Source organism: Rhineura floridana, chromosome 5 (assembly GCF_030035675.1).
Source record: "Rhineura floridana isolate rRhiFlo1 chromosome 5, rRhiFlo1.hap2, whole genome shotgun sequence".
In the NCBI taxonomy this organism is placed as follows: domain Eukaryota; kingdom Metazoa; phylum Chordata; class Lepidosauria; order Squamata; family Rhineuridae; genus Rhineura; species Rhineura floridana.
The window spans coordinates 178,701,095-178,722,240 of NC_084484.1; the positions used below are offsets into that span (position 1 = coordinate 178,701,095).

Genomic DNA, 21,146 nt, shown 5'->3' on the forward strand with positions numbered 1-21,146 from the left:
ACCAGTTTGTAAAGACATCGTAGCTCTCTGCAGATGCGTAAGAGATCAAGAGATGCATTTAAAATGTTAAGATGATTGTAAAAATGAACGAATGAAAAGGGGGGGGGGAGAGAGAATAAAAACAACTCCCAGAGGGGAACTATGAAATGTTTTATTTGACAACGCCATGAGATTCCAATTTTCTCTTCTCCACGAGAAAAGCAGCATGAAAGTCTTTTAATCCCAAGAATAGTTTCTTTCTTAAATATTGTTCAGTAATGCTCATGTTGTTTGGCTGATTTCTAGGGCTTTTTGTGTAACAGGGCGAAAGCTTAGAGGTGCTGTCCTCAATATTTCCTTGCCCAGGACTCTTTCCATACCTCGTGTTTGCCGCTCTGCACTATATTTCTAGACTGATGTTGCCTTGCATCCTATCATAAGATGAGGATGATACAAATGCCTGGGTGTACCTGGTCACCTGTAGTGATGAAAAATAACCTATAGGTGACCAGGCTAGGAAATTTTTATAAAAGTTGGCTACTCAGTTTTAAAGACCACAACTTAAGAGGATCTTACCTTTCTGGGATTGTGGGTGCCCTCTCAGCTTGCCTATTAATTGTGTGAATACCAAGGCTGAAATGGATTTGAGGATTTTATTCCATACTAAGCATGTAGGGAAATGCATGTCTAGGGCTCATGGCATTTACCCCTGCTGCTGCCAGGGACTTCCAATGCAACTACTGAGTCATGGAGGTAGTGGGAGTAGAAAGGAAGGAGAGCAAAGAGTTGTGATACTGGGCAGCTGGGCCAGTGGTGACTGAACATAGTTAAAGATGGGTATGTATCGCTTTTAGTGTTACAAAATGTTGGTGTATAACAGAGAGCAGTCTTGCAAAATTTTGATAGATAAGGGAGGAATGGACACCCCAGCCATCTAAAGACATTTTAGCACGGGGAAGGTGAATGAACCCTACTTTGTCATCTGTACAATGTTTAGTTTTGTTTTTTTAAGCCTCCAGAATACCGCATGCACAGAAATTGTTTGGGGGAAAAACAAGAATGCATGAGATGCTCCTTAGACTTTCAGATAGTATTGGAGGCAAAGTTTAAAATCCCATGGAATTAGAGGTTCAGGTTTCACCAATCCCTGTGTTAGAGCACACCTTAGTTTGTATTTAGTTGCACTGTTTGAGAGCTCTAGCCAATCGCAGCTCCCTAAGGAATATGTCTGTGGGCTGGTTCACATGGAGATTTAGTGTGAGTCAGGCACTATGTTCAGCCCCGTTTAATTCGCAGAGATCACATGATGTAGGAGGCAAAGGGGAGGCTTCCCGCTGCTTTTCCCTTTAAATCCGCATCAAATCAATCCAATTCTAATCTGAAAAAGGGATGAAAAACCGTCTGTACTTCCTATCTCTAGGGCTTGTAGATGCTTAGCTTCAAGGCTTTTGTGAGTCCCCAACCATTCCCTCCTCCTCCCTTTGTCCATGTCATTTCCTGCTGGCTCCCATTCTGCAAGCCTGCTGCAAACTGTGCTTTTTTTCCTTTCCCCCCTAACTTGTGTAAAAAAGCATAACACTGTTCAAACAAATATTGGCATTTCTGCTGGATTCTGAAATTCCAAATACTCACACTGGAGGATTTTTCTTTTTTTAATGAAACTTACTCTGGAACAAACTGAGCATGCTCAGTTGCCAAGGTAAGCAGAGGAAGTGGTAGTTTGACCTTAAGAGGGTGTGGTCATTAGGAAGCTATGTGATTGACCCTGTCCCTTCAGTATGAACAGAAAACAGTGTATGGGAAAGGAGTGTGAATCTTTAAACGCAATGGGAAAAACTTCGTCTTTAAAACGGAGTTTAGCTCCCGTGTGAATGAGCCCTGTATGATTCCTGTGTTTGCTGAAAGATGTATGTTACATTCATAATTAAGGCAGTCTTTGCCAACCTGGTGCCCTCCAGATGTTTGGAATGACAGCTTCCATCCCCTGGTATATGTTTTGGTATACAGTGTATAGCAAAGAGGGCAGCAAAAAAGCCCTCTTCTGATTCAGAAGATTTCAGATATGGGCACAGCACATTACAGAAGAGCCTTAAGTGGAGAGCAAAACCGCCAGCTATCACCCCCAAGCTTCTGGCTTCTCGAACCTCTCATGCAAAGCCCTTCATGGACTTTACAAATAGACTACAAAGCTAACCAAACTGTGAATGGGTAAAAACAAGCAGCAGATGTTGCTAAGGGCTTAGAAAGGTAACATCCCCCAGGATAAGACACAGCAGCTCTGTAAGACATTTGTGGTGAAATGTATTGTTCAAAACGTCACAATAACTGAAGGTAGGAAAATAGAGCTTTTTGTAGCTTTGCTTGCTAAGCGCTAAACCCCACTCCATCTGCTCCTGAGGCAGAGTTGTGTGATCTAAAACCAAGATGGTTTTGTGTTGTTTTGCAAACTTGATACTTACAATCCAGTGCCTTGTTCCCTTAATTCTGCTGTCTTCCATCTTTCCGGAAGGTCAGAAATGTTCACAAGCCGAGAGAGGATATAACTAGCTTGAGCCGGATGTTGGCAATAGAAGTGGATAAGCTGTGGGTTATCTGTCACATACTGAAGCTTGAGCTATAACCTTTTATGCTTTAAAAGGTGTCCCCTTGCATGACTTCTTCCTAGCTTGTCAGAAAACAAAGCAGAGAATGCAAGTTGGTGAGCTGAACTTCAAAAGCATGCATGACTTATTTCAGCAGAATCATAGAATAGTAGAGTTGGAAGGGGCCCATAAGGCCATCTAGTCCAACTCCCTGCTCAATGCAGAAATTAAACTTAAAGCATACCCAACAGGTAGCTGTCTCAGCATGGTTGAAAAGAAGGGTGGAGAATTATTTTTATTGTGGTTGTTGTTACTACTACTACTACCTACCCACTCTTCACCAGTAAGTTCCAGAGTGGGTCACAACAGTTTAAAATTCAATATTAAAAGCAATTAAAATAAATTACAATCACAGGAATAGGATAGGTCCTGAAAACAGGCATCTCAAGGGTTGAAGGGCAGGGTAAAGAGGTGTATCTTTAGCATTCGCCGAAAACTGTATAATGAAGATGCCAGACTCAGCTCTGTAGGTAGGGAAATCCACCACTTAGGGCCCACCACAGAGAATGCCCTCTCCTGGGCTGCCAACCCCTGAACTTGTGAGGGTGACAGAACAAAGGGTGCTTTCACACTGCACTTTATTCCGTTATTCTGACGATTTCTTACCTGGTAATTTGCGCATTACATTTGAGCTTTCACACGACATACCGGGTAGCTCCGGAATTCTGGTGGAATGTAGTGCAAGTGTAGCGTTAATTTCCGCAATAAGTGATACCAGAAATAATCTGTCAGCAAGGCTGGGAACCTGGAAGATCACGGGAGTTTTTTGCTAGCTGCTGTCGCTCATGTGACAGGCATCCCAGCATGCAGTGCACTCCCACCCTTTAGTCGCCCTGGCTTTTTTTTTTTTTTTTTGCCTGACGAACGTTGTACCGGTATTCCGGCATCGGTGTAGATAGCAGCAGCATTTCCCACACACACCCGTCTTGATACAACTAAAACAATTTAAAAAGTCAGATCCTAAAGGGAGAGGGCTTGCATGGCGACGGGACAAGATCTTAGACCTCCTACACTGTGGGGAACAGTGTGCATGGGTGAGGGACGAAAACAAGCTGTGTGAAAGACAGTTGCGCGAAATGCCGCTATATCGGCTGAAAAAGTACTGTTCCTGATCACAAGAGGTACTGTAGCGTGAAAGGGATTTTAAAAATCGGGACAGAAGCGCTACCTTTTTAACCCATTAAACTAGCGCTATTAGCCCCATGTGTGAAAGCAGCCTAACAAGAAGGCCCCCTCTGCTGATCTTAACACCCAAGAAGGTCTATAGGGAAGGAGTTTTTCTCTCAGATAGTTGGACCTAAATCATTTAGGGCTTTTAGTGCTAGCATGATCAACTTGAATTGGACCTTGCAAACTGGCAACCAATGCAACTGTTTTAGAGCAGGTATTATTTGAATTCTTTAAGCAACCCCAGCCAGTAGACTGTCCACTGCATTTTAGAGCAGTTGAAGTTTCTGAGTCATCTTCAACAGCAGCCCCACTTAGAGCGAATTGCTATAATCCAATCTGGAAATTACCAGAGCATGGAGTACTGTGGCCATGTTATCTCTGTTCAAAAGGGGCAACCTGGTTGCTGGTAAGCCAGGGTTAGCCACTGTGGTGCGGTCCAAATGTTGTTAGCCCATCCAGACTGCTGTTTTATTGTGGGTGTATTCTACAGCATGTCACTGACACAACAATAGTGCATTAGTAGTAGATTTACACTGTCCACATATCATCCCACTTTGGCCACATCCACAACATACATTTAAAGCACTTTGATAGCACTTGAACAGTCATGGCTTACCCCAAAGAATCCTAGGAACTGTAGTCTGTTAAGGGTCCTGAGAGCTGTTAGGAGACCCCTGTTCCCCTCACAGACTTACCATTTCCAGAGTACCCTGAGAAGTGGGAATTGACCATTAAACCACCCTCAGAATTGGGATCCAAGTCGGTGGCCATCACAACATCTTGTGGGAGCCTGTATATTTGCCTGTGCTGCTATTCTTCCAGAAGCCTCAAATGGCCCTCCGCTGCTCTGGCCATCTATATCTAAGGAGTAGGGATGGGCGAGAATTCAGCTAAATTTAGATTTAGCACTGGATTTTTCAGCGGCCTGCATATTCTCCATCTTTATGGAGCAAACCTATTTGCTCCAAATTTCAGTGCCTTTCTCTCGACACCTGATATTTTCCCCTAGGATATTCCCTCTGATATAATGTTCTTTTATTGATTTTGCTCACAGCACAGCACTGCAGTACATCTCTCTCTCTCTCCCCACCCCTTCCACTTGAATAATCCAAGCTCCAAGTATGGGGGAAGCAAGCAAAGCCGTGAGTGGATGGATGGGAAGGAATAGGCTGAGACTGAACCCCGACAAGACCGAGGTACTGGTCGTGGGGGACAAGAGAAGGTTGGGAACCATTGACCTGAAGTTCAATGGGGTGAGTTTACCCCTAAAGGACCAGGTCCGCAGCCTCGGGGTTGTACTTGATTCCAAGCTGTCCATGGAGGCTCAGATTTCGGCTGTGAGCCGGGCAGCTTGGTACCAACTACACCTTATACGTAGGCTGCAACCCTACCTTCCTGTTCATCAGCTCCCACTGGTAGTACATGCCCTGGTCACCCCTCGATTAGATTACTGTAATGCGCTCTACGTGGGGTTACCCTTGAAAACGGTCTGGAAACTACAACTTATTCAAAATGCGGTGGCTCGATTACTCACAAACAGTCGTCGCCGGGACCACATCACGCCAGTGTTGTTCGATCTACACTGGCTTCCAGTTGTTTTCCGGGCCCAATTCAAGGTGTTGGTTTTAACCTTTAAATCCCTACACGGTCTCGGCCCAGTTTATCTAAAGGAGCGCCTACAACGCCACCAATCATGCCGCCTGACAAGATCGGCCACACAAGGCCTTCTCTCAGTCCCGCCAACCAAAGCAGCTAGGTTGGCGGGCACTAGAGAGAGGGCCTTTTCAGTGGCGGCCCCCACCCTCTGGAACTCCCTCCCACAAGATCTTCGGCACATCTCTTCCTTGAATATGTTCCGCAAGGCCTTAAAGACCTGGCTTTTTCAGCAGGCTTTCGGGACTTCTGGGGAGGCTTAATATTCTTCTGTTTTAAATGCCTCCTATTATGTATTGTTTGTTCTTATAATTTATATTATTTCGCTGTATTTTTGTATTGTATTCTGCCATATTTATTGTATGTACGTCGCCTAGAGTGGCCACTGGCCAGATAGGCGACACATAAATTAAATTCATTATTTATTATAAAAGCCTGCAGGGCTGATGCCAGAGGACGGCCAGGTTGGGCCCTGGCTGAGGGCCCCTGCAGCCCAGAGAGGGCCCTCCTTAGGGTGGGAGGGTGGTGCTCCCGTTCCATGATCCGCAGCAGTGTTGGGTCCTGCAACCCAACCTTGCTGCAGATCGCAGAGATGGCGCTCCCCACAGTACAGACAGTGTGAGCTTCAATAAGCTCACCCAATGCACCACAGTCTCCCGACAGGCTGAATGCCATGCGCACATGCCTGCCATCACCCAAGATGGCAGCAGGGGCTTCCCAAAGGGACTGATGCCCCTGCCACCATCTTGGTTGATGGCAGGCATGTGCGCTATGCAGGAAGATCATTCACATGACATGAGAGGTAGGTGGGGCACGTGGGCAGGTTTATTAGCCCCACGGCACCTGCATGGGGGGGCGTTGGGCTACGGTGCTGCGGGCCCGGGGCAGGCTGGTGCCCAAAGGCCCAGTCCTGCCTGGTGTGATCTCTGATGGCCTATAATAGCAGGGGGGGAGGAGGGTGCAAACCTGTTTTCCTCTCAAAATATTGATTTCCTTTTTAAAATGCTATAATTCCTTTCAAAATATTGATATTAATATTGATATTTGGGGGGAGAAAAAAAATCGGGCCAGTAAAAGCAAAGGATAGTCGACAAAGAACAACCTACTGCCTGTTAACGGAATACTTTCAAAGCGGCACTGGCCAACGGATCCCATACCTAATCTAGGGAGACATACAAATGTGTTTTGAACTGAGATAGGGCTGAAAGCCCAACAACCTTGGCTTTGTGCACTGAGGCACCAAGGGTTCTTTAGCTGTTTCCCCCTTGAGGTGAATCTCAAATGGCTTTGGTGAAGCCTTCTTGTTTTACATGTCCTTAGTGGAAGGCTGCTGTACACCAGCCAATCCACAGCACTTGGGAGCAAGCATGTGATCTGAAGAGAATAAAAATGAGACCCCTGGTCAAAGGGCCTTGGTGATGTTGACAGGAGGGAGAAGTGAGTTACAGAAGCCTGAGCAGCTGAGGTGGAGAATAAGGGAAGAAGCCTTCTTTGGGAGCCATGCAAGGAGGGGGTGGGACAGATGGGAAACTCCTGGGACACTGGAACCCCATGTCTTATCCACATGGTGCAAGCTGAGCTCAGTGCTGCTTGCTATCCAACAGCCTACTAAGATCGTGAAAAAAATGTCTCCCTTCCCAGTTGACTTTGCTCCCTATTGAATTCAGGCACCATAAATCGGCTGTGCACTATTCCCGTAGAAGTTAAGCTCAGCCTCCACACTTACTTACTTATTCATCCATCCATTCATTCATTCATTTAATTTATATCCCGCCCTTCCTCCCAGAAGGAGTTCAGAGCAGCAAACAAAACACTCTTAAGACATCTTAAAACAAAATATATTAAAACACAACATCTTTAAAAGCATCTCTTTGAAAAGAAACAGCTTTATAAACATCTTAAAAAGCAATTCTCCCTTTTCCTTTTTTCATTAAAGTAGGGAACACCCTGCTGCAGGCTTGTGCTTGGTATATAGCCTTGTACATAACCACGTATATAACCTTGCAAATAAATCACTTTTGTTACATCATATATAAATTAGACTGTCTTTCCAACCTAACCTGTACTGACCTTCCTTCAAGTGTGTATACACTGATACTCTGACCTCATTTCCTGTGCCTCCCTTCTTCCACCCCCTTGGGAGAGGACATCTTTTATCTCCCTCTCCTGCAGAGTTCAAACAGAAAGCATGGCTCTTTGTATCTCCAACTTTAGATAGCCAGAACTAGGGATCTTCCCTATCCAGCATGTATTTCCTACAATAACTGTTAGCCTTCTTGTTTTCCTAAACCCAGAGTCTCAGTGTGATTATATCCAGGGCAAAATGTGTTCCCTCATCAAGGATCCTGTTACAGTTCGGCCTCTGCCAGCGTTCAGCTCAAATGCTAACAAGCAATGCGTAATTGATTACATTTCCCCCCATTTATATTCTGTTTCCTTTGCATTGAAATGAATGGGGTGGAATAACATAATGACAATTATTAATTATGTAAATTACATAAATTCCGGGCCATATTCAACTAACTCTTTGTACTAGCAGAAACCAGCACAAGCATTCCCGCTAACACACTGGGACTTCCCCTCACCTTTGGGAAACCCCCCCCAGAGTAGCGCACAGAGTAGGGATAGGGGATATCATTCTGTTGGGAATGCTTGCACCAACAGAACAATCTCCTTAGCACCATGTTGAATATAACCCAATGTCATTTTGCCACAGTGGACATCAAGACAAATAGCATAGTCTTGGGTGGAAGATGAACTGTAGTCGAACAGGAACAGTTCTGCATGCGACGACAACAGGGCAAAATGGAAAACGCCTCCTTACATCCGTAGGCTCTCCAATTCACCATGTCTTCCTCTTTATATTTTCCTTTCTCTCTGCCCCTGTAGCTATGATATCTAAGGCAAATGTGTGGACTATCACTTAAGTTTGAAGCATAATTGAAAGTTAAGCTTTGGACTCGGCAGGGGCTATGCCGATTAACCAGTTGCTCTTGTCTTACTGTGCATTCTGATTATGCCTCTCCTGGAGAAAGTCTTAAAATAAGGCCTATAGAAAATCAGAAATCAATCTGTGGCCATGCATCTCTTCATACATATAACCTGCATCAGCCCTTCTAATTTTTTTTAATCTTTCTGTCTCTTTCGCTGCTGAAAGAACAGAGATTTGTTCTTATGTGCGTTCACTAATAAAAAAAAAGTGTTATCAAGGAAATTGGTTCTGTGCAGTTCAAGATTAGATCTTCAGTAAATAAGCAATTTGTCTAGAAATGAGCTAAGGCAGATCCTTAGTCTTTGAGCACTTTTGGTCATTTGGGCAGTGAACAGTATCATAAAGAGGAGGCCACACAGAGGATATAAAACAACCATGAACTTTAATGTCAAACAATTATAGAGGTAACAAGAGCCAGTGTGGTGTAGTGGTTAAGGTGTTGGACTAGGACTTGGGAGACCAGGGTTCGAATCCCCACACAGCCATGAAGCTCACTGGGTGACCTTGGGCCAGTCACTGCCTCTCAGCCTAATGAAAAACCCTATTCATAGGGTCGCCATAAGTCGGAATCGACTTGAAGGCAGTCCATTTACATTTTATAGAGGAAACAACCCTAAGAATGTAAGAAGAGCCTGCTGGATCAGAACATAAGAAGAGCCAGCGGCCCATTTAATCCAGCATCTTGTTATCACAGTGGCTGCTTTCAGACATGGAGCTTATTGCGTTAGTTTCATGGATTAAAATGGTAGCGCTTCCGTCCCAATTTCTAACATTCATTTCACACTGCGGTACCTGTTGCATTAAGGAACAGTAGCTTTTTCAGCCGATAGACCGGCATTTCGCACAACTGTCTTTCACCCATCTTCTTTTCATCCCTCACCCATTATACACATGCACACTGTAGTTCCCCACTGGGTAGGAGGTCTAAGATCTCATCCTGTTGCCATGCAGCCCCTCTCCTTTTAGCATCTGACATATTTTTTCTTTTAGTTGTATAGAACTTTTTAGTTGTGTGTGTGAAATGCTTCTGCAACCCGCACCTATGCCGAAATACCGGTACAATTTTCGTCAGGCAAAAAAAAAGTGCGCACCTAAAGGGCAGGAATGCACTGCATGCTGTGATGCCTGTCGTGTGAGCAGCTGCAGCTAGCGGAAAATTCCTGTGATTTTCCATGTTCCCAAGCTTGCAAACAGATTATTTCTAGTATTATTTATCACGAAAATTAGTGCTGAACTTGCACTACATTCCACTAGAATTCCAGAACTAGCTTGTACGGTGTGTGAAAGATTAAATATAATGCACAAGTAAGGTAAGAAATCATCAGAATAACAGAACAAAGGTGTCCAACCAGATGCCTCTTCTGGGAATCCCAGAAGCAGGACCTGAGTGCAAAGAGCACTCTTCACACCTGCATTTCTCAGCAACTGGTATTTGGAAGCATCCTGCCTCCAACAATATAGGCAGAGCCTAGCCATCATAATCCTGTGTTGACCTCACAGAACCAGGAGGAGAACGGAGACAAAACTAGAATTAGTCTGTGTGATGTTCCTGCTTATAGTGTAAATATGGTAAGTGCTGTTTATATAGAAGACATATGGTAAGTGAAGTTAAAGAGGAGGGGGAGTACATGAGCAGTAGAATGCTGGATGATTGGCTGAGCGTTTGAATGGCTGGGAGTATAAATGGAAGAATGACAGTTGAATCTCGGTGGATGTTGGGAGTGTGGAGAAAGAGGTGTTTGACAGTGGAGGTCAGGAGTGTGGAGAAAGAGGGAGTTGGAGTTCTGATTAATAATAAGTCAAGTACAAAACAGGAATAGATGAAACCATACGCTTGTGAAACATTCTAAAACTAATCTTGTTATTTCTGATATTTAATAAATACTTATTTGGTTTACCAAAGGCCTGATCCTTGGCTGGGGGATATACATACCAGAAGGGAGGGCAAGGTAATTACCAAGGCGGAACAGAAACAGTATCTAATGGTGGCAGCGGTGAAGGGAGGAATAATAACAATTCAAGTATCCAGAGCAACCCAGAGTTGTATGCGTTATCTATAAAGATACAATGGGGTTGGGAACAGCATAAGCACGCAGTCACAAAAGTAACCAGCTAGAGAGAGACTCAGGCAAAGTCTCTGGGAGTATTGGTTATAGGACGTGACTGGTGGTGCTGCCTAGCAGGGGGATCTAGTGAGATCTGTGCTAGAGTGGAGTGAGAAACCATATAAAGGACGGTCCGGACTGGTGGTATCCCTGGTGATGCCTAGTGAAAGGCAGTAGCCACAAGCAGGTGGGAACCTGACAGAGAGAACCAGGGGAGGATGACATATGTGGTGGCTTTAGCGGTGGGATACGAACAATAGAGAGTCCCTAAAAGTGGTGTGGCTAAAAGAAATAACAAATAAAGATTACTTGTGAGAGTGACTGGCAAAGAGTGTGTGGCAAAGTGCGAGTGAACTCCTAAAAACATGGCTGAATATATAAAGATGAAAAAAGAGGAGCTGGTGGAGAAGTGCATAACATTCAATTTACCTCACGAGGGTAAAGGGGTAGATGAATTGCAAGTAGCATTGATAGCATTCGCATCTGTTCAACAAAAACAACCTGTCAGAGAAGAGAACCCAGAAGGGTACTCAAGCATTCCCGCTTATATAGAGTATTTGAGAGAGAAGTTAAAGTTGGAAACTGAGAGATTGAGGATGGAAGGTGCAGAGAAGGAAAAACAGCGGGAGTTGGAAATTGACAGAATGAGAATGGATACTGAAAGGATGAAAATGGGGTTTGAGGAGAGGGAGAAGCAACGAGCATTGGATGCTGAGATACAGGTGGAAAAGTTAAAATTTGAAAGAGAGAAGTTTCATTCTGATGAAACAAGAAAGGACAGAAATGAAACCAAAATAAAGGTTACACCAAAAGATTTTGCGGTGTTTGAACCTGGACAAGACCCACAGATTTACCTCAACACCTTCGAAAAGGCAGCTCAGATGTGGGGGCTACCGGAGGATAAATATATGCAATATTTATCAAATCTGATCAAAGGGGAATTGGCAGAGGTATACCAATATTTCCCCTCAGACAGGCCTGTCACATATGCCGAGTTTAAAGAGGCAGTGTACAAAAGATTCAGACTGGGACCTGACTACTTTAGGAAGTTATTTCGAAACTGTCAGATCCAAACAGGGAGGTCTTTTGTTGAACTGGGAGCAAAATTGATGGACATATTTGGAAAGTGGATGGGAAGTGCCAAAGCTCAGTCAGTGGAAGAGGTGAAAAGCCTCATGATACTGGATCAATTATACCATCAGTTACCACCAGAAATAAGGCTCCTTGTCAAAGACCGTTCCCCTACATCTGTTCAAGAGGCCGCAGAGTTGGCAGATCACTTTGCCTCCAATAGAACTGGCTGGGTGGGGAAAACATCAAGAGAGTTTAAACCCAGACCATATAATGGTGGCAGAAAGGATGTGGTACCACAGCGAGTGAGTCCTCCAATAAAGTCTGAAGGGCACAGGACACCCCAGAGTGGATCTGTGTACCCTAAAATGGAGGAGAAATTATGTTATAAATGTGGTAGACCGGGGCACCTACGTTTTCAATGTGAGGTTGCCAACCCCATTGGTAATCCTGCTCAGGGAAGGGCAGTGAAAACAGAACCAAGGGAGTTAGAAACGAAGAAGGTTCAGTTCTGCCAGATAAACTGGACAAATGTAAAAGACTTTGATTCGAGTCTGAGGGAAGAAGTGAGTGTGCAAGGGGCAAATTATTGGGCATTGCTTGATACTGGTGCCGCTCAGATGTTACTGAGGCCAGATTTGATAAAATCTGAGGAAATATTACCTCAGGAAACGATGACAATCCAAGGAGTGAGGGGTGAACCAGAAAGCATACCCATGGCCCTGATAAAATTAAAGTGGAGAGGAAAGGAGGAAATATGTAAAGTAGGTATTAATGCCCAACAACAAGAACCAGTGATACTGGGAAGAGATGTTATGGGGGCACAAGGAAAAATATATGTGGTGACCAGACAACAACTTGGCAAAGCAACAGAAACCATGTTAACAGAGGCCGAAGAAAACAGGGTGGAACCTGTTATCGAGCCTAAGGTCGCCATAGCAACCCCTGGCAGGCCTGCTAAAAGAGACAAACTGTATTGAATGGTCTCTAGTGAAGAGGCAGAGCAGTTCAGGGAAGAGCTGGATAAGGATGCAAGTTTGAAGCAAATGAAGGACCAAGCCCTTACACAAAAGATTCCCTTTACTGACAATCTGAGGAATCAAATTGTGTGTGAGAATGGAATTTTATATAGACTGTGGATGCCTGCTGAGAGAGAGAATGAATGTAAACCAGTGAAACAATTGATGGTACCTAGCAAATACAGAGCCAGATTGCTAGAGGTAGCCCATGATGTCCCATGTGCAGGGCATCTTGGAATAAAGAAGACCAAGAAAAGATTGGCTGCACGCTATTATTGGCCAAATATTTCTAAAGACGTAAAACAATATTGTTTATCTTGTGACATATGCCAAAAGGTGGGGAAAAGTGGAGTAAAGACAAAAGCACCATTGAAGCCCCTTCCTATAATAGGACAACCCTTTTATAGAGTGGGAATAGATTTGGTGGGCCCTTTTTCCAAACCCACAAGGCATGGCAAGAAATATCTATTGGTGGTGGTGGATTTTGCCACCAGATACCCAGACGCTGAAGCACTAAGATCCGTGGAAGCCCCTGTAGTGGCAGAGGCTTTATTAAAAATCTTTATGAGACTGGGTTTCCCTCATGAAGTGTTGACGGATCAAGGCAGTGTATTCATGGGAGAAGTGATGCAATGTGTGTGGAAGTGTTGTGGTCTAAAACATTTAAAGACAACTACTTACCATCCAGCAACTAGTGGGTTAACTGAGAGATTCAATGGGGTTCTGAAGGGCATGATAAGAAGTTATGTTCAAGATCACCCACAAGACTGGGATGAACGTTTGGGGTGCTTCTTATTTGCATACAGAGAAGTCCCTCAGGAGTCAACAGGCTTCTCACCCTTTGAACTGATGTTTGCTAGAAAAGTGAGGGGACCTTTGGAACTGTTAAAAAATTCATGGGAAGAAACCCTGGGAGAGTACAAAACATCTGTAGTCGATTTTGTATTAGACTTCCGCAACAAATTAGCATCAATGATGGAAGTTGTGCAAAAGAATTTAAGTCAAGCTCAGCAGAAGCAAAGTTACTGGTATGATAGAACAGCCAGAGAACGTGTGTATGATGTGGAAGATATGGTTATGGCATTCATACCCAGGAAACACGATAAATTACAGGCCAACTGGGAGGGACCATATACCATAAGGGAAAAGCTTGACACAGTGACGTATGTGATAACCACAGACCAATTAAAAAAGCATAAAGTGGTTCATGTAAATATGTTGAAACCTTATCACACCAGGGATGCAAAGGTGTTGCAAGTTACCTTATTCCCTGAGGGAAGTGGGCCTGAACTTCCAGATTTGGTACAGGAAAGCAAAGCAAAAAGAGGGGTAGATCAATTGGAATGGTCGGAGGAGGTGAAGGAAGAAGTCAAGAAAGAGATTCTAAGAGTTTTAAAAAATTATGGGGATCTCTTCAGCAATAAACCTGGCCGAACCAGTATAGCCAGACATTCAATTGATACTGGAAATCATGCCCCAATCAGATCTGTTCCGTACCGTGTGAATGGAAAAGTTTTGAATGAAATTAGAAAGGAGGTTGAAGACACGTTGGAACTAGGAGTGATCAGGGAATCCATCAGTCCCTGGGCCTCAAGTATTGTACCAAGCCAAATGCCACTTCCCATGAGGTCTAGTGGCATGTCTTGCCAAAAAAGTATTGAAATATTAAGGCCAAAAAATTAAGTTTGCTGCTTCGTTAATTAGGCTCATTTGATATTAAAAGGACCAATGGTCCGACTTAGTCTAAGGTAATTTTCCACGTCCTTATGCTGAATGCACTATAGAAATGTCTTGTTTCTCTGTTCCAGAACATTCTGATCTGATTGCCTCACAGACACCGTTTCTTTGATGTTGAAGACAGAGACAAGAGGGTCATGGATGTGAAAGAAAGGAAGCCGTATCGTTCTTTGACCAGGCGCCGTGATGCTGAGCGCCGGTACACCAGCTCCTCAGCAGACAGCGAGGACAGCAAAACACCTCAGAAGTCGTATAGCTCCAGCGAGACTCTGAAGGCTTATGATCAGGACTCCAGGTTGACTTACGGCAACCGGGTCAAAGAAATGGTACACCAGGAGGCGGATGAGTACTGCCGAACAGGTACGCATCATTCAGCTCCAGGCCTGATTAAGACTGGGGGGGGGAAGACGAGGGCACTCAAAACAGTTAATATCTATGATACTTTTAGTGTGCAAAGTGGCTAGGAATTGCAACCATGCTGTGTAGGGTGACTATTTCCATGTTACAAATGAGAAAATGAGTCTGAGGGGGAAATGACTCTCCTGGTGATATTCTTTAGAGCAAGGCCAAAGGTTTGGCTAGAACTGGTTGAGGAGGGGGGAGGGAGAGAGAGGCCACATTCACACCATGCATTTATTCTATTATTGTTCCATTTTAAACCGTCATGGCTTCCTCAAAGAATCCTGGGAAGTGTAAGGTTGCTGAGAGTTGTTAGGTAACCTTTATTCCCCTCACAGAGCTCCAGTGGCCAGAGTGGTTTAACAATCAGCCTTTCTTCCCAGGGAACTCTGGGAATTGTAGCTCTATGAGGGGAATCAGGGTCTCCTAACACCTCTCAGCACCCTTCAAAAACTACCCTTCCCAGGATTCTTTGGGGGAACCCCGGACTGTTTAAAGTGGAAAAATAGTGGAATAAATGTCTGGTGTGGATGTGGCAAGAGAGAGATTGGAAGAAAATAGAAGAGGTGCCATCCTGGGCTCCCTTTGGGAGGAGGAGCAGGAGATAACAGACAGACAGACAGACATAGACAGACAGACAGACAGACAGACAGACAGACACAGACAGACAGACAGACAGACAGACAGACAGATAGATAGATAGATAGATAGATAGATAGATAGATAGATAGATAGATAGATAGATAGATAGATAGATAGATAGATAGATAGATAGATAGATAGATAGATAATTCCCCTGTTCTGTATTTTGAGGATTGGAGTGCTATTATGAGGGTTAGATTACTGCATGTCCCTGCTTTGGAACAGGGCATTCTGGGAAACCTAAAAAGGTGGTAGTCAGCCTAACAGAGTGTTGAAGGGCTCTTCAATTGCCCATAACCCCTCCCTCCATGTAACTCATCCCACTTCACTCTGGATATCACCCAGATTCCCTTCACACTGTGTTTCTCAGCAAATGGGACTGCGAAATTGTATGGGGGGGAGAAATTTCACCCAACCAAAGTATGCTCTGCTTCTCTGAACAATCTATTTGAACGCTTGTTTCCCCAGGCCTGCTGTCCAAGTCCATATCTCTCACACAGGCATGAGTGGATTAAATGGCATGCCTGCTTTTCCCTTAGAAGAATAGCGGTTGTTCGGGCAAAGACGCCCATTTTGCCTGGAAGCATTTGTAGTCAGGCCAAAGAGAACCAGCGAGCAGCCTAGTGGTTGGAGCCATGTTGGAGGGGGGCAATAATCATGATTCAGCAGCCCTGAGTGGCTCAGACGAAAAGGGGACCAGAAACACAGATCAGAAGGGTTCGCTTTTGAGGATGTTGGCTACAAGTCTACAGCATGAGATTGTGCAACAACAGTGTGCATATAGCTCTCCATTCCTGGGGACAATCTGGCTTTCAGTCTCCTGAGACAGGAGGCAAGCAGGTTGGAGTGGAGGCCTGACTTTGTGGCCCACGTAATCCCATGACCCTGCCAGCTGCTTGTTGAGGCATGCCACAAACTACTGTGGCTGGCACTTCTGGAAGGTTTGTGGACAGCGTCTCTCTCTGCCATCCACCCCCGGAGCTTATATGCAGTGGTGGCTCCATGTCAGTGGGGCAGTGGAGTCCGCTCTGGGTTTTAGTTCAAACTTGCTGAGGCACCTTGGACAGTTCCTTGAAAGAATGGACTAAAACCCAGAGGGGATTTCACTGCCCTACTGACATGAACTCAGCAGCCATTGCTCTTATATGTAAGTGTCCATTACCAGCCCCATGCATGGCAGCTGGCACATTAATGAGTGCTGAAGGGAGCCATTAATCAGCAGAGATTCAGAGGAGCCTGAGGGACTTTTATAGGTACTGCCGCTACATGGTCCTCTTGTGGGTCACTGGCTACAGCTGGGTAATGACATGGAGCTGGGTCTTCTCTCACCTCTAGAGCAGATCCTTCCTCCCAAATAGGTGATTCTGCAGCCACTCTGGGCTTCCCGTGGTCAACAGCTGCCTTTGCTTAGGGGTGCTGTTGTTGGGGGGAAATCAGTTATCAAGGTGTGGCTGAGGATGGAGCCAAGGCAAAGAATCTTTGAGAAGGGGCTCTTGGGGCTACGTTTGGCCTGGCGTGGGTTCCTCCATGTGTTCCGTGGGACCAGGGTGCTATGTGGGGCCCCAAGCCTTTTCCTCCAAAGAGGTCTCCCCAGGGTCTGCATCATCCGGGATCCTGCGATCAGGTTGGTTGCAAACAATGCGAAGGGAAACCCTGCCAAGTTGATCAGTGAGCTCCCCCTTTCTCTCTTTCGGTAGACCATCTGAATCCGCTTGCGGCTACCCGGGGTTGTGGAGTGTGGATGGCTGTTTCCCTCGTAAGGAGGCCCAGTGGTGTTATCTGGATTAATTTATCATAGACTCAGTCCTTGTTCTCTCAACCAGCTCTGTAGGGTTGGCAGAGCAGAGGAGCTCAGAATATCCCCAGCCTGTCAAGGCTGTCAGGAAGCATAATCTGTTCTAGTTAATTAAAAAGGTGTGAAGTTCATCCACAGCTTCCATTCTCATACTAGACTGCAGCTCTCAAATCATGGCTGGGTTATTTTTTGGTGGGGGTTGCATCAACTTCCCCCTCCCAGTACAATTATCACATCCTTTGGGTCTGGTGCTCCCTCCAACTTTATTTCTACGTATGGGGAGCTCAAGGAAATAAGAAGATCTTTCCCCGTACGGAGTAAAATCACACACAAACATACCTTATGCACCTGTGTTATTGCAAAAGTCCTTACCTGCTGGAAGCTGGTTTGTGGTGAGCCAGCTCTTCCACAGGTGTGACCTACATAATAATACACCTTATAAAAGTGCAAAAATCACAGCTATTTTCAAGCATAGAAGCTGAAGCCCTCTCGGTTTAAAGGTGGAATAACTGCTGATCAGAAGCATGAGGCTGCCACCAAAAAGGATTCCTGTGTTGCATTTCTTTCATCACTGTCTGTAACATATAGTTCACTGCAATTCGTGTCCTGGAGTCATTATGTTGTGTTTTCTCTCTCTCCCTCCCTCGCGCCCCCCTGCCATCCACACTTCAGTTCATTGGCTGGCACTGGCGTAGGGGTGGGGGCAGAGGAAAGCACATTGCAGTGACATTAGGACCAGGGGTGAGGGATAAATGGTCTACCACCACTGAAGGCCTTCATGGGCACCATGGCATCTATGGTCGATGGGTTGGCGACCCCAGAACGATGGTGTGTGTGGCATGATGGTGGAAGGACTGACATGATGTTTGCTCTGATATCACTTCTTGTAATAGTGAACTCAAAGATCCTCTGTGGCGCAGAGTGGTAAGCGGTGGTAACGCAGCCGAAGCTCTGCTCACGGCCGGAGTTTGATTCCAACGAAAGGAGGAAGTCGAATCTCCGGTTAAAGGGGTCGAGGTCCACTCAGCCTTCCTTCCATCCATCCGTGGTCGGTAAAAGGCCGGGGACAGAACTGGCAATCCCACCCCATATATATGGTCTGCCTAGTAAACGTCACAAGACGTCACCCTAAGAGTCGGAAACAACTCAGACTACAAATGCAGGGACACCTTTACCTTTTTTTAATAGTGAACTCAAGTGGTAAGTCTCAACAGGATTGTAGCAAAAATAGAACCACTGAGAACCAAGAGGGAGGTGTTCACATAGTAGGCTAAGTTATATGTACATAAGCAACAGCTCTTGCCAGTAGAGTGGGGGGAGGTTCCTGGGGCTCAATCCTCATACAATGTAGCAGGCCCAGGAAATCCTAGCATCCCTGCTGTTAAGGAGAGTCAATGGCCAGCCTGAGTAAGTAGAGTCGCTTTGGATCCTCAGAATCCTTTATTATTTAGGAAGATGCTTCAGCTGATTGCTGATCACATGGGATAGCCAAGCGCATAGAGCCAGGGGCTACTGGTTCTAGCCACAGCAGCCATTGGCAATCATAAACATTGATATCACCTAGCAATACGGGCTCCATAGCTATGGAACAGATATGCTCAAGCGTGGTTGGATGCTACATAAGCCCAAAGAAGGTGTGAGAAACTGCAGGAGGGGAGATTGCTGTTGCGCTCAAGTCCTGCTTGTGGGCTTCCCATTGGAGCTTCTGGTTGGCCACAGTGAGAACAGGATTATGGATTTGATGGGTCACTGGCCTGATCCAGCATGCTCCCATGTTCTTATGAGGCACAAACATCACCTTCTCACATAACTTTTGAAATCAGTTTTCTTTTCCTTGCAGCTACTGGACAAATAGTTTATGGCCCTTTTATTGATATTTGATGGAGTCCAATAAAATTGCTTCGGGGCCTAGGTTTGGCCCACGAGCTTCTGATTATCACCTGTAAACTAGATGACAGGATCATCCTCACTGTACTGGGGATTAATGGGTTGGAACAGAAGATTTGAAATAGAAGCTTTCCAGATCCTTTCCTGCACTACTACAATTCTGTTTGATTAAAATAAATAAATGAAAATATAAATTTAATGAATAAATGAGGCTCATAATAGCATCACTAACTGGTCAAGACAATTTTCCTGAACAAATCTTTTGAAGGAAGAGGACTAATATTCAAATATTTATTTATTCTGTCTAGAACTGCTTATATAGCTCTGCAGGTAACTAGACATGAATCCAAGAGTCTTTTCTTCCTAGGTAATATTTTTAGCCAGCTGAACAATTGCATCTGTTCTGCAGCTGAACAGTGACCTTATTGGAGTGGAATATGTCAGCTGGGTAGGTGTCTGAGGGACGACCTCAAGGTCCCAAAACAAATGGTTTTGTGTGGTGCTCAAAGTGGCTGCGTACACACCATACATTTAAAGCACATCCCCCCAGGGAATCCTGAGAACTGTAGTTTGCTAAGGGTGCTGAGAATTGTAGCTCTGTGAGGGGTAAACTACAGGTCCTAGGATTCTTTGCAGGGAAAACATGCTTTAAATGTATGGTGTGTACGTAGCCTACAATGATGCTGGACTTTAAATGGCTCTCTGGTATAATGTGCCAAAACCCCTCTTCATGCCACCATATCTGTGGATAAGAACATGTTGAAGGCACATAGGAAGCTACATTGGTCCATCTAGCTTAGTATTGTCTACACTGACTGGCAGTGGCTCTCCAGGGTTTCAGGCAGGGGCCTCTCCTAGTCCTACCTGGAGAGTCCAAGGATTGAACCTGGGACCTTCTGCATTCAAGGCAGATGCTTTAACCACTGAGCTATAGCCTTTCCCCTGCGGGGCAGCAGGGTTTCTTTTGCAGTCTGCCCCCCAAATTTCCACATCAGAAGGCTGGAAGAGAGCCTACATGCATGTAAATGTACCCATGCCGGCTCTACATGTACAGCTAGGAACCTTGCAAAATGAGGATTTCACCATTGTTCGGATACACTTTTTGTCCATACATCAGGGCCGGATTAAGCCAAGGAGGGCCCCTAGGCTGATTGGTGTCTGGGGGGCCCTTCTCTTTTTAGGCAATATTTTTCTCAAAGCCCTTCCTGCAAAGCGGGGGAAAGGGCCCCGCCTCTGGGATCCGGAGCAAGCGCAGGGATTGGCCGAATGGGCAATATTCCACCAATCGGAAAACGGAGTGCCGATTCCGGCAGCGGTTGCTGGGTAGACGTTGTGCCGGCAGGCTAAGCGGAAGCTGCAAAATGGAAAGAGAAAGCTGGCGGCGCCTCATCAGGAATCACCATTGGCCACCCAGAGAGTGAGATTCTGCCTCTGGTTGGGAGGGGGGAAGGAGTCAGGTGGAGGTTGGAGGGGCCGGAGGGGTCCAGCTGCATCGCAAAATGGAGACGGAATGTTTTTCTATTTGAGAGGCAGGCGGAGTCTTGGCGCTGCGAGTAAAGGGACTGTTGTAAGCTGCGTCTAGCAGCGACTTTGGAAATTATGATCGCCTCGATGATTTTGAAAAGCAAGTTCCACTAATGGCATGTAGAAGCTTATGCACGGGCCCCCAAGAGCTCTGGGCCCCTAGGCTTCAGCCTACTAAGCCTAATGGATAATCTGGCCCTGCCGTACATGTGCACATAAGTATCATTTGTTCCAACCTTTTGATGAGTGTGTGGAGGGTGAGGGCAGGGCTAGAGGGCATAACACAGCTGCTCCTCCCCACCTCCAGTCTTCTGCTCCACTCTCATTCCCCAAGTGCGCGCTGACCAAGTGATCAGTTCTGATTATCATCCCAAGGCCTAAAAGCGCTAACCCGGCTTCTCAACCTATCCACTATTTTGTCTTCACAATCTAGCAGGCCCACAACTACCACACTGCTGCTTCTTGATGATGATTTTAAAAAACTCAGCAGATTGGCTGAGGCTGGGGTCCACATACTGCAGCTGAAATGTG

The 21,146-nt window shown here is 45.4% G+C and overlaps 1 protein-coding gene across 8 annotated transcripts in view; it reads left to right on the top strand.

Annotated features, from left to right (window-relative positions):
- The window catches only part of TENM4 (teneurin transmembrane protein 4), an 850,566-nt gene that overhangs the window by 369,154 nt on the left and 460,266 nt on the right, over positions 1-21,146 (top strand). For all 8 annotated transcript variants that reach the window (XM_061628962.1, XM_061628964.1, XM_061628965.1 and 5 more), the window contains exon 5: positions 14,440-14,728. In XM_061628962.1, coding sequence (XP_061484946.1) covers positions 14,506-14,728 — 223 coding nt within the window. In that variant the 5' untranslated portion in view covers positions 14,440-14,505. The remainder of the gene's footprint in view (positions 1-14,439; positions 14,729-21,146) is intronic.